This window comes from Propithecus coquereli, unplaced genomic scaffold (genome assembly GCF_000956105.1).
Source record: "Propithecus coquereli isolate 6110/MARCELLA unplaced genomic scaffold, Pcoq_1.0 Scaffold156, whole genome shotgun sequence".
NCBI classification, from domain to species: domain Eukaryota; kingdom Metazoa; phylum Chordata; class Mammalia; order Primates; family Indriidae; genus Propithecus; species Propithecus coquereli.
Window position 1 is genome coordinate 3,572,225 of NW_012140080.1, and position 13,753 is coordinate 3,585,977.

A 13,753-nucleotide genomic window follows, 5' to 3' on the forward strand; every position below is an offset into this window, starting at 1 on the left:
CCCACGTGCAACGCCCCCACCAATGGGCGCACCGCGCGCGCGGACCCGGATCAGGAAACGCGCGGGTGCTTGATGGATGCGGCTGTCGGACCCCGGGGCTGGGGGAGGGAGCGGGCGCTTTGGGCCGCAGCCCCCCCCAACTTTGGTTCCCGTTAGAAATTCGGGCCCTGCCAAGCTGTAGGTCCTCTCAGGCCCTATGCATGCCCTACTCCTGGCCTACTCCTCGGGGCAGCCAGGCGACCGCGACTCAGAGTTGACTTAGGGCCCAGCCTAGCCAGGCTTCGCGTTTTCCAGGGTTCGAGGCTGGCTGGGGCGTGGGGAAGGCAAGGGCGTTGGGACGAAGGGGCATCCTGGTTTTTATCCAGGCCCTGGAATGGCCAGTAGACCCTTTTCTTAGCTGAATCCCGTCCCAACACCCTGCTGCTGCTGCATCTGCTGGAGAGCCAGTGCTTTGAGCCAGTGCTTGGCGGGAGCCGCAAAGGATGGGTGGGTGGGAAGCCGAGAGAAATCGACCCAAGGATGTAAAGCGAGGCCATTCTAGTATAACCAAATGGACCCTTTTTTCCCTCCTTCTTTTTAACCTTTATTTTTTGGGTTTTTTTCCCTAAGAAAATTTGGACCCTTCCTAATAGCATCTAATTTGATGGAGGTGGCGATGTGATCACGAGCTAAGTACGTCCGCGTTTACTGGGTGCGATTGTGGGAGAGAAGGTGTCTTAATGATGGGAATGGATAGAAGCGACGCCTCCACAAATCCGAGCTTTGAAACCAGTAACTTTCTATTTCACAACAATCCCCAAACAAAAACAAGCTAAGGATAGAATAGACACCTTGCCTGCCGGGGTCTGATCTCCGAAGGGTTTTTCCAGCTAAAAATTTTATGTTTTCTCTTTTGGATGCTGCTTTTTCAGGCTGTATGAGGCTAGAGTTGTATTTACAGGGCAGCCTATAATTTCTGAATTGCTGAAAATTAGCATATTAACGATATCAGTAGCTCCGGAAAGGAGGGAGAGGGGACTGTTGCCTGCCATTTGGTAATTGAAATTTGATGGGTAAGCTAATTATGCCATTATTAACAAATAAATTACTTATCAATTCTATCTAATGTTGATCTTTGTAGTAAATACTGATGCCTTATTTGTACTGTGTACTTTCTGAGTAACAGACACACCTAGATTTTCTGCAGCCTAGATTAAAACAGTGCAAACCAGCATAGTCACCATTCTAAAAATACTTTCATATTGGCATGCAAAGCAAGGATTTTTCAGCTGGTGCACCTTAGTTGATTTTTCAAACAGCAGTATAAACAGCCTTCTCACAACTGAATCTGGAACTCAGACAAGGAAAGTTATAGCCTAAGCCTGGAGACACTTCAAAAGGAATGTCAATTCTATCTTCATTTATATCGGTTACTCATATGAGTTACTAAATGCTGGAATATATCCATTTGATGGATAGTCATTTAATGCTTAGCCACATAAAGCCTATTATGTGGGACTAATCTTTAAACTAATTTAGGAAAAGAGGTTTAAAAAGGGATCATATTAGCCTTCTAACTGGAATCACCCTGAAGTGGTACAAAGAGATTTTCCACATTGGGTGTATGTGTGTGTGAAGAGTGCTGTCCTTTGATACAAGGCACCCTGAAAATTTCTTATTTTTAATGAAATCTGAGCCACAGACAGATATGAATGCTGAATGTAATCTTTAGATATCCTCTCTCTAGACTCGGGGGAAAATTTAGTTTGTGATATAGCTGCCTAAATCAGTATCTCTCCCTAACAAAAAAATACACAATATAATAAAAATTACATATATACACATATATATATAAAATATGTATTACAAATCTGGACTCTCTAAACTTCAGGAGGAGAAAAAGCATGAAAAGGAAATCTTACCCTCTTCCTCATGTCATCAGCCTTGAATACTAGGGTCTTAACCATGTCTGTTTAATATTATTTATAGACACTAAACACAAAATTCATGTTGTTTAGCCTCAGAACCTTCTACTGAGTTTCTGTTTTTAAGTGTTAACGAGACGGGCACTGTTTTGTATATGGTTAACCTAAATGAGTTAACTGTGCCTGTGTTTCGTGTGGTTCTATTACTACTAGGAAGATGGGCTTACACAGAATCCCCCAAGGCCTGTAACTTGTCTTTGCGGTTCGTATCATAAACACAAACGGAGCCAGGACCACCAAGTGTTATCTCACACATGGACATTTTGACATTTTACTGCAAGATTTATGGCTGTAATAAACAATCTCAGTACCTTTTCTGAACCTGCCACAATCTCTCTTTGCAAACCATACCATCATTCCATTGAATCAAATAATCTTTTGAAAAACACTTTTTAAAAAACACCATTGTCTTTACATAAGATCCAAGACGTCAAAATAAAGCCAGGAAGGAACTCAATTAATAAACAAACTGAAGTTTACCAGCAGCATCTCACCGAGAAAAGATGGGATACCCTGAAATCGAGCAGAGAGGGAACATGCTAATCTTCGCACACCAACTGGCTCCAGTCCCAAGCAAGGTGAAAGCGTTATCCTTTCCTTGGAAACCGGTAAGCACATTTGCTTCTTTCCACGTGCAGGGATAACATATATTCCCAACAAAAGCTTTCTTAAAATCCCATTAAGTGAAATAACTTTTCATCATGTCCTCGAATCCCAGATGGAGAAGGAGAGTGAAGGGAGTCCGAGGGATAGGGAGGGCAAGAGAGAGGCAGTGTTTGCAGCTTGGTTTGAATCTGATTTGAATCATTTTGAATATATTTGTAACAGCCTTCCCTCTTGAATGCAACCCTGTCCCAAGTTTCAAAGTGACCGAACAGTGACACCGTGTGCATTTTGTTTCTTATTAATCTTACACATTGACAGTCTTTGTTAAATCACAAGGCGCGCCCTTCACCAGCCGACATTTTCATATTTGTTAGACGCGCTGACCTGAAGTTCACCTCGGCCTTGGACTTTGCGCTTCTAAAAGGTCTATACAGTGTCTTTTAGAGAGCAGGGTGCTTTGCCCAGGTCACTCGTTCTTGGGAAAAACCAAAGGGAAAAGGCAAAGGAAATGTAAACGTTATGGAATGTATTGACTGTATTTGTCCTTTGTTCTTTAGAGCGAGAGTCCCCCAGACTGTTCCCTATCTGATGCGTGTCCCTGGAGCCAAACAGGGGAATGGCAGAATTTCAAAATGCCTGATGCTGGTATTGGAGGGCTTCTCCTTACCTACACTAGGCACATGATTTTAGAGGAACAACACTTTACCAGCCATTTGACCAATTGTTTGAGGGGTAATGTCCTTATAGTAGTTTAAAATAATGAACACAACCCGGGCATAAAGACTGAAATTCTTATTGGGATTATACATGAATTTTTACCGGGATTGTCTGAGAGGCCTAAACATCGAAATCCTTTGAATAAAGAAGTAAGCACTCTAAAAACAATTACTTGTGCACATACTTTTCTTTTGCTTTAAAGACTAGCTAAGTGGTATCTATGATTATTGAAGCCGACATGTTTCTAAGGTGTGGTATATGTTTTTAACCAAAAAAATACAATAAAATTTTTTTCTCAAAGAGACACAATTGTCCTGGTGAGTAATAGAGGAGGTTTCGGTTTTCTTCATGTCACTAGCCCAGATGTAGTGAAGTGTTCACTGCTGTAACAGCAATCACCACAGTTGTTTCCTTTCTTCTATTTCATCTGGCAAACCCCCATTTGGCTCCAAGCTCTTGGCCAGAGTGAAAACCTTACACATTGCACAGTAGAAGCACCCTGATTACTTCCATGAAGGCGGTGTTTGGGAAATATTTACTTTACCACTGAACATACCTGGCATCATTAAATCCAATCAACCAGAATATATTGGGATGATCTTAAACATTCCTGCAAAGAGTGTACATTCTGAGTAGTTGAATTATCTCTGAAGTTAAAAAGAAAAACGTAGGGAAAATATTTTATCTTTCTCTTTTCTGTTTCCTTACAGTGATCACTCAAAGGTCAATACATAGAGAAGGAAAAATATATCCCCAGGAAAATAGATTCTACTGAAACTAATCTAGACGCATGAAAAATAAAATATTGTTTAGCTCTTCAGTTGCAAGTCACATATGAGGCATGGTTCCAGTCTGCTTCCCTAACACACTATTCCCTTTCTTTTCTACTCTCCCACCCTTCCTCCTTCCTCCTTCACTTGCCTTCCCCTCTCCTTAGCTCTTTTTTCTTTTCAATTCCACATGTATTTTTAAAAAGTATTTTCTGGAGAACAGAAGTCTGTCATGGTGGTCTTACAAAGTGGCTTGGCATTTGTGGATTCCACCTTTCTGCATTTTCTACAGTTCAGTTATTCTCCTATAGATTATAGCATTTCTCTTACATTCAGTTATGGTTTAATAGTAAATATAACAAAAATTTCCAAACAGGAATATTTTCATGGCACCAATAAGCATTTTATCACTGGTGGTGGTGGTAGTGTGTGTGTGTGGAATACCCTTTTAGGAGGGTTTCCACTTCCTTCCTTCCCCTTCCCAGCTCTGAGAACCCTTTGCATCCAGCCGGTTGCAATTTCAGAAAAAGCATTTCCTATGTTTGAAAATCGCAAAGATTACATTTTGCAAGGTGTACCTGTTTTTGCTTCTATTCTTACACACTTTAAGAGTCATTATATGTACTAAAAATATATAAAAAAACTGGCCAATCAAAATCTCCTTTTTCAAATAAAGAAGGTTTCTTGCACCATTCTCTTGTCTTTGAAGATAGCATGGAACATTGGAAACTTGCTACATTATTTCCTAAAGGTCCACTGATGAATTCTGAGCATTTTCATTTTGTGACAAACCCACAGACTGACTCCTGGTTCTCCAACATCTAAGGTGTTGGTGTTTCAGTAATCTATGCCTATTTACCTGCTGCTATTCCCTCAGAATGGGAGCGATAATTCAAGATGAAATACAGCATGTATTACTCTTGAAAAGAGGAATTTTCTATCCTTTCCTTCGTAATTGAGGTCATTCAACCACTAGGGTTCACCTGGAGTCCATACCGTGATACACGCATCACTCCGAGCCATTTTATCTTTTGTGCTGATAGTCAAGATCGCAGCTCTAACATTGACATCAAACTCTGTCTGGACAGATGACTAAGAGTGCTGCACAATGTAAACTTTTGACCCTCAACTTTTTGACCTGCAGTTGTAACGCACTAACCTCAAAGATATACAAAGCTGAGCCTCTTCTTTCAGGGGGAAGGGGCCCTCTAGGACCTCAGGACACCCTGCCTCTGCTAGTGCCATTTGGAATTAGAGGGTAAACTGGATATTTTTGTATTTGTGACTGCATTTCCTGTCAAATCAGCCTCCTATCTCCTTTTGTCAGCACTTAGATAGGAATGAGATTAACTTGAAATCACTCATGATTCCATTTTACAAGGAAAATTTGGAGTAGAACAGGAGAACCTTTCAAAAAGTGAAAGAAAAGAGAAGATGGGGAAAGCAGGCAATGGGAGGTGGAGACAATTTTTCCCTTTATCTAAAAATAAAGATGCAACCCTAATTGTTGGGAGAGCTGGCCCAGGCGGGTGAGTTGACTGTGAACTTGTACTAAAGCGTGCTCTGCTGGCGATTCCTAGGGTGTGCAGATTTATCTTCTCTGCATTTACTTAACCCGGCAGTGAACTGCGCGGGCGTCATTTGTTAGGCGATGACAGACTTCACCTCCAGCAAGGGCTGCTTCACAAAATCACAATAATTACCTAATAACCTTCATAACAAATATTATTATTGAAAAGACTGTTTTGTGGGGAGGAGACCTGGTGGGAGAAGAACAAATTTCTTTGTGAAAAACACCAAACAAAACAAATCTGGGCAGACCTTCCATTTGTGGGGCTTAGAATGGCTAGGACTGTGGATCCCCTCCCCTATGTGGGTGGGAACTAGGCTGACCCCCTCAGCCCTGCCTGGGAGCCCAGTTTACAGTTTTTGTCATTGCCTGGAAGGAAATTTCTGCGAAGAGAAAGGGATAGAGCCCACAATGCTTTGCACTCTCCATAGTAGGCAAGCCATGGACAGAGCCACAGCCAAGGCAGGGGAGAGGCTGAGAAGGGCATCTTTTGAGCTAAAAGTGTTGGTTGCCTCTTTAATAGCACATCTTTTAAGATGTGATTTGCTTTTCCCTTACTTATTATATCCAATTATTTGGATATAATATTCTTAGAATCTCAAGAAATGAACAGGACTCTGGTTTTCGTAGGAAGGAAATTGTCTTATTCTCCCCGAGCCACCAACAGTGAAGCAGGGGAAAGAGCAGGAGAAAAGGAATCTTAGCATAATGTTGTGAAATTAGACCATGGAAACCCTACCAAACACCTAAGTAAGTGTGACCAGAAGCTTCCTATTATATTTATAGTTCAGGAAATATTGTCTCTTCAGCTTGTGGAAACAAACAAGCCCCCCACACATTTCCGCTGCCTTCTCCTTTTACAAGATGAGGAGAAGCACAGACACACACTTCTGCCACCAGCTGAGGCTGGATGTCTTCATAAAGCCCTCAGTGACAGAGATCTTTTTCCTAAATAAGTTCCTCTGCAAAAATAACCCAAAAGAATGTACAAAAAGAAATAACTTATCTACAAAATGAGCAGATAACCAACCATCCTTTTTACTACACTTCCTATGAAAATAGGAAGAAAGAAAAAATTCCTCCAATAACACTCATAGGTCTGACTGGATGACGTATTTTTAAAAATTCATGTAACTCCATGTAGGTTGACCTGCTTTCTTAAATTCTACTTACGTTTTGTGAAGATTAAAACAGAAATAAGTAAGCTGATAATATTTACAGCCTGTAATTTTGTTTCCATTTCTTGGAAAGAGTCTCAATGTTGTGTGGTGTTGGATATAACTGCAATGCCTTTCTACCCATCCCAACACCCCAGGGTGGGATGTAGCCATGGAAGTGGTGTGGATGCTTTCTCTACGCAAATTGCTCAAGTGAACCCACCAGCATCCATATCACTCCTTTTTCCTGCTTCTAATTTCAGTCACCAAGAAATCACTCAAGCAAGATCACCAAATGAGTAACTAAAATGGAACTATAGCCTAATATTTTCCAACAAAGAATCCAAAACTCAGAGCAGCAAAACAAAGACTCCAGAATTTTCACAGTAACATGAAATTATAGAAGTGAACCCACACTTATCTAGAGTTTATATTCTGGTTCCCACTAAGATGTGGACACACCTTCCTGAATGCTAAAATACCAATGTTCATTTTAATAGGTTACACAAAACGACTTCAGGGATTCTTCACCTTGCCACTGTTCATGAAAAGTAGGACTTGTGGGAGGATTTTGATTTTTCAAAAAAAACTTTCCAGGTTTTGCTTTTTGGACCTTTCACTTTGGGGACATCTGTTGGACTTATGTTGAGTGTAGGTGGTCTCTGCACAATGAAGTTTACTGAAATTTCAAATCCATACTTCAAAATTTTTCACTTTAAGCACTTAGTAAATATCTTTACTAATTAGCACTTGGCAAAAACTGCCCGGCTCCAAAGGAGGAACGCAGATCCCGTTTTTTTGTTTCATTTCTGAAGGCAGTTGGAGAATTTGGCTTAATTCCTAAAGTGGGAGTGGATAAATCTTCTAGATCCCTTATGGGTACCCATCCAGAAAAAGACCGCAGGACAGGCCAGAGTCCCCAGTCACTCTGCTTGGTTTTGCCATTGAAGAATGTAGGGGTTTGGGGCCAGAAAAGGTGGCTGGAGTCAGTATGGAATTGTACCCAGGAAAAATTTATTTCACCTTACTTCACCCATTGGTGCAATTTTGGAGACTGTTTTGGAAATCATAGATTATGTAAATTTCCTGGGATCAAACAGAAAGAGCAGCTAACAAAAGAAAGGCGGAAATATCCTACTGACAAACGACCAATTTCTTCCCTAAATTACCCTTTATGATGTGTCAGGAAAAACAGCCTAATGGCTCTGGGGACTTTTAAGTTGGGCATTGAAGACACCTCAATTTCCCCCCAAACTTTAGAGCACAGTGTGGAAGAGAAAATTCATCTGCATGCTGAGGGAAAGTAAATTTCTCCAATCTTAATGTTATCTAGGGGGACGCCTAAGTTGCCTTTTGAGGGTCCTGTGCATAGATGCTTTAATTCTATAAAAAAGGAGAGGAAAAGGAAAGAAGAGAGGGAGAAGAAAGGCAAGGCGGAAGAAAAGAAAGCGCTTTAATCCCTTTCAATTAGCCTGGGGATTCAAAGACTAAAGTTAAATCCGGCCATAAAGTTTATTGCTTCAGACTCACAGGCGGGTGAGAACAGTCCCACCGAAATAAAAACAACGTGCAGGCAAACAAGGTTCAGGGCCTGGTCCCGGGTGCGAGGGAGGAGATGCTGAGCGCCCCCGGAGATGGGGACCCGTGGTCCCCAGCGTCCAGTGGGCTCTAGCAGCCTGAGCTCGACCTCGCAACCCAGGCGCCCAGCCTGGAGGTGCAGCCCGCGCCTCGCCGGCTTCTGCCACCTCCTGCTCCCGCGAGGCAGCCTGAAACTCGGCCCGAAGGCCGCCGCCTCAATTCAGTCCTGCCAAATGACCCCGGCCCGCGAAGACATATTGCCACAGCCCCGTAAGGAATCCCGCCAGAGTCCGCCTGGGCCCTGCACGGGCCTCTCTTTCAAACTCCCCAGCGCCGCACAGCCCTCCGCGCCCGCGGCCGGCGCCCCACTGTCTCCCAGCCCCCACCCCAGGGCTCCGCGACCCCCGAAGAGCAGGCCCCGGATTGTGCCGGGAGGGGGTCGACCCTGCCAAGTCGCCACACACAGGCCCATTCGCACACAAAAATCATCTTTTTGCACGCCGGCTGGAGCAGCGGAAGTCATTAACATCCGCGGTTGTGCAGCAATTAAAGTTAGGCCTGGGGATGCGGCGCGGCCACAGGCGCTGTTCACTCTGCGGCCTCCGCAGAGCTGCCTCCTGGCGCTGCTAATTTGGGCAGAGGAAAAGTTTGCTCTCCCTTTTTGCATTCAGAGGCAGCCTCAGAGTTGAGAGAGAGAGAGAGAAGGACAGAGAGAAAGTTTTCAGAGTACAAATAAACTTGAAAGCGCTCAGGAGGCGAGCTTACCTTAACTCGGAGGGAGCCATTTCTCAGAGAGTTTTGAGAACTTGTGGTTTGGACACTTCTGGACCTAAAATTGACAGTTTGAATGACCAGGCGGCACACGTAGCCTGCAAAAGAGTCAAATGGAGTCCAGCGTCAGTGAGATTATATGTTATGTGGTATATAATGTTGGATGTCAACTCCCCAAAACCATAAAACTTACTTTAATGGCCCCACGTGACGTTTTATAGCCAGTGAGCCGATCTGTCTGTGCTATGGATGATTTTACGATCTAATTCATAGACAAAACCCTATTCATTTGGCACCCAAATGTCATATAGCCGGAACTGGGGCTTATAAAGTTTACTGTTTTATAACTTTTAAAAGGAAAGACGGCATCAGTGTAAGCAGTCGGTAAATGTGCAAATCTCTAGTTGCGCTTTAGCTGCTCTGAGAAGTTTCCCAGTCGAGCTAGGATGGGGTAAGTACCTTCCATTTGTAGCAAATTAATTGTAGCAAAAGAAGCCAACTGGGTTCAGGGTGAGGAGTTGGGAAGGGGTGCTGGGATGGGTTAGGGGCTGGCGGTTTGGGGTCCACAACTCTGCATAACAGCCTCTTCAGCAAGTGGAGGCCTAGGGCAGCCTCAGGAAAGAGGCAGGATCTGTGTGGCCCCAAGGGAGCTCACAAAGCCCTGGGCTTTTTCTCCTTCTTTCTTTCTCTTCCTTACTTTTTGGTGCCCAGCAAATTAACTTGGTTTCCTCAGAGATGGGCAGAGTGGACTCAGTCTTTGGAACCGCCTATAGCTTTTTCCACCTTCTGCCCTGAACTTTGTGATGGGTCAGAGTTAGGGACGCGATGGGTCAGGGTGGTGGTCTGAGGTCTCCATGCACAGGCCTTCTGTTCAGGAAGCCTCAGACTCACTGGCTTCCAGGACTGGACAGACAGACGGAAAAGCAGACACAGCCGCTCGCTGTTTGGCACAAACCAGACCAAGAGAACTTACAATAGAAAGTTTATTTTTTGTTTCCAGTCAGTATTTTTTCCTTAAAAACAAATACCAAAAAAGAAAAAAAAAAGCTGATCACAGTTTGCTTAAACAGCCAGACTTGGACAATATTTGTAACTTTGTTCACAAAAACATACATCACTGAAGCTGAGCTTATAAGAGCCACTTCCAGAGTTCGTGCAAAGGGTCCTACAAAGGCACGCAGGGACACACCGCTTGGAGTCACAGTTTTTGTCACAGAGTCACTAGTCACTACACGTCGAACAAGTTAAGTTGTGTCTCATCAAGTCACCTCTACGACAGCATTAATTACACAAGGAATATAGGTAGTTTGAATAAAAATATTTTTAACAGCTTGGAGCTATTGAGACAGGAACACTTCCACGCACATGCACAGTTAAACAACTCGAGTGCAACACACAACATTGGCACTAAATGAGATTGAAGGGGTACTTTTTGTGTGTTTTTTTTCTCTTTTTTGTTATAGTTACTTCAAGTAACACAGCTTGCTTCATATAAATAAGTTAAAACATCTATTTTTTTTCAAGACAAAGCCATTCAGGACAAAGAGATGAACAGAAAGCAGATCTACTTATACAGACGCTATAATGGCAATAAACAGGCTCATGATTAAAAGATGAATTAGGGCAACGAGAACAGGGCTTCTTCACAGAAGGAACACAAGGGAGTTTCAGAAAGTCACCTTAGTACTGACACTACGCGGGATCCGCTAATACAGCTCAGTACTTTATACGCTCAAATACTCAGGGGCGGAAGGCCCCTCCCGCCGCCGCCATGCTCATGCTTTTCAGCTTATTATCTTTTTTCCACTTCATTCTCCGGTTTTGGAACCAGATTTTAATTTGTCTCTCGGAGAGGCAAAGAGCATGTGCTATTTCAATCCTTCTTCGGCGGGTCAGGTAGCGGTTGAAGTGGAACTCCTTCTCCAGCTCCAGGGTCTGGTAGCGAGTGTAGGCCGTCCGGGCCCTTTTGCCTTCCGGGCCGCCTATGTTGTCTGCAACAGAAAAGTCAGCCGTTTAGCCACCAACTCCTCAGCCTCTGGCTTCCAAAGTCCACCAACTGGACAAACCAGGGTCCTGAGCAGGGAACGGGGAGAAAGGCTCAACAAGTCCTCCTTCCTTGCCTGCCCACCCCTCCCGAATTTCCTTCCCTCTTCCTTTCTAGAGAGAAAACAATGCGATTTGGACTCTGGGAACAATCGGCCCATCTGAGGCTGGAGCCGCGTCCCGGAGGACCGCCTGGCTTTCCTTGGCCCCTCTCCTGCCCTCTGGCCCTGCTCCGGGAGTCCCGAGCCGGGGGACACAGCCTCCCAGGCTGCCCACAGCTCAGAAGCCCACTGACGCACGGCCCTTTTCTGAGCGCCCAAGTGGCCTCCAGGTCACCCTCCCTTAAAGTTCCAGCCCCGAAAGCCGCCTCCTGTTCAAGTCTGCATGCTTGGGACGCCTGCTTTCTTTTTCTTCCCTTTCCTTCTCGCTCCCTCCTGCCCCCAAACTTCAGAATCCCGCCGGCTCTCGCCTCGATTATTCCCCCCAAGCTTCTTTTCGGGGGCTCTAATTAGTAACGCTGTTTCCCCAGCGTAGCCCTCCTCATAAATTATCTGCCCTGACAAGCCCGATTCATGGCTCCTACTGCCATCCTCTACCTCTCTGCACCCTGATCGGCTGGCCTGACCCCGAAGCGCGTTTCAAGGCGCTGGGGTTCCAGATAGGTTTTTTCCTTCTTCCCCCTTTCAACGTCTAAACTTGCCCAGTCAGGGACCATTTCTCCCACTATTTGTGGGTGCAGAGTGCTGCAAAGAAGAGAAGGAGGAAGGAGGAAGGCAGGGGAAGAACAGCAGGGAGAGGCTCCATAGGGCTAAGAGAAGCGAGACCAGGAGAAAGACAGGGAGAGAGGGCGGCGAGGGAGAGAGAGGGGACCGAGAGCCGCGTTTCCGCGGCCGCGTGGATTTAGAAAAAGGCTGGCTTTACCATGACTTATGTGCAGCTTGCGCATCCAGGGGTAGATCTGGGGTTGGGCGGGCGGCGCCGGGCTCGGTTCGCTCTGCGCACTCGCCTGCTCGCTGCTGGCAGGGGCGTCCTCCTCGGCTCCGGACGCCGTGCCAACCCCCTCTCTGCTGCTGATGTGGGTGCTGCCGGCGTTGGCCGAGGCGCCGCTGGAGTTGCCCAGGGAGTTTTTCCCGCCGTGGTGGCTGTCGCTGCTGGGCGAGGGGGCCACCGCGGAGCAGGGCAGCGGGTCGGGCGGAGGCGAGTGCGTGGACGTGGCCGGCTGGCTGTACCTGGGCTCGGCGGGCGCCGTGGTGGCGCCGGCCGCGTAGCTGCGGGCGCGCTCTCCGGAGCCAAAGTGGCCGGAGCCCGAGCGGCCGACGCTGAGATCCATGCCATTGTAGCCGTAGCCGTACCTGCCGGAGTGCATGCTCGCCGAGTCCCTGAATTGCTCGCTCACGGAACTATGATCTCCATAATTATGCAACTGGTAGTCCGGGCCATTTGGATAGCGACCGCAAAATGAGTTTACAAAATAAGAGCTCATTTGTTTTTTGATATGTGTGCTTGATTTGTGGCTCGCGGTCGTTTGTGCGTCTATAGCACCCTTGCACAATTTATGATGAATTATGGAAATGACTGGGACATGTACTTGGTTCCCTCCTACGTAGGCACCCAAATATGGGGTACGACTTCGAATCACGTGCTTTTGTTGTCCAGTCGTAAATCCTGCCTGATGACCTCTAGAGGTAAACTCGTGCACTAATGGGGGAGTTGGGTGGAGGCGAGAAGGGTGGCGCGCGCGCCCCAGGCGCGTGCCCGTCGCCCGCCGCCGCCGTTCAGTCGGACTCGAGCGCCACCCGCTGGAGGCATGGCTCATCGCCCCGCTTCCGACCCAGGGCTGCAAGGGCCGGGGTCGAATTGAGGTTACAGCCCATTATGGCAAAATTATTGCATTTCCCTCGCAGTTCCATTAGGATGTACCAATTGTTAGGCCGTCAGCTGCCGATCGCGCGCCGGGCGAGGATGCAGAGGACTGGGGGGGAGGTGGTGACTTGCATTTTATTTACAAGAACTTTATTCCCCCCTCTCCCCTCTGCTTTGCAGCCCATTTTATTTTTGTGTCGAGGCTGGTGTCGGTTCTGCTAGTCCTGCCGGCAGCTCTGAATTTTGAAAATACAGATCTCACCTTCGGGAAGGCGGGGGGAAGCCATTTAGCCAATTGGAGAAATAAATCCTGCTCGCAGCAGCAGCTACAATTACAGCTCTGTTTTTGCGAGCGCGCATGAGGGACAGTGTCCCTGCCGCTCTTAAATGACAGGCGTCTATTAAAGATAGCTTTTGTGTAGTGTTTCTCCGAGGCGAGGTCAAATTCCATACACTTTTATAACCGTAGTCGATTTTTCTTTCATGTAAATATGGTTTTCGTGTCATTAGTTTGCTATTTGATTTGCTTACGTATCCAGCCTGGAGAATCTTCACTACAGGGTCCCGTTCCTCTAGCCAGCCAGGCCCCAAGTCGGAGGGTTCTCGTTGAACCCAGCGAGTGGGCCCAGACTCCCCGCGGCCACAGAGGCTGCTTGGGGTCTGGGGATCCGTGGGCCAAGTTATTGGGGGCTTGCTTAGACCTCCAGGAGTAAA

At 46.1% G+C, this 13,753-nt stretch overlaps 1 protein-coding gene across 1 annotated transcript; it reads right to left on the bottom strand.

Moving 5' to 3' along the window:
- Positions 1–10,098: 10,098 nt before the first annotated feature.
- Positions 10,099–12,714, bottom strand: HOXA5 (homeobox A5). The gene is made up of 2 exons (XM_012640737.1): positions 12,098–12,714; positions 10,099–11,124 (listed from the first exon to the last, which is right to left on the bottom strand). The coding sequence occupies exons 1-2, from the start codon at positions 12,657–12,659 to the stop codon at positions 10,874–10,876; spliced, it is 813 nt and encodes a 270-aa protein (XP_012496191.1). The 5' UTR covers positions 12,660–12,714; the 3' UTR covers positions 10,099–10,873.
- Between the last annotated feature and the right edge of the window lie 1,039 nt (positions 12,715–13,753).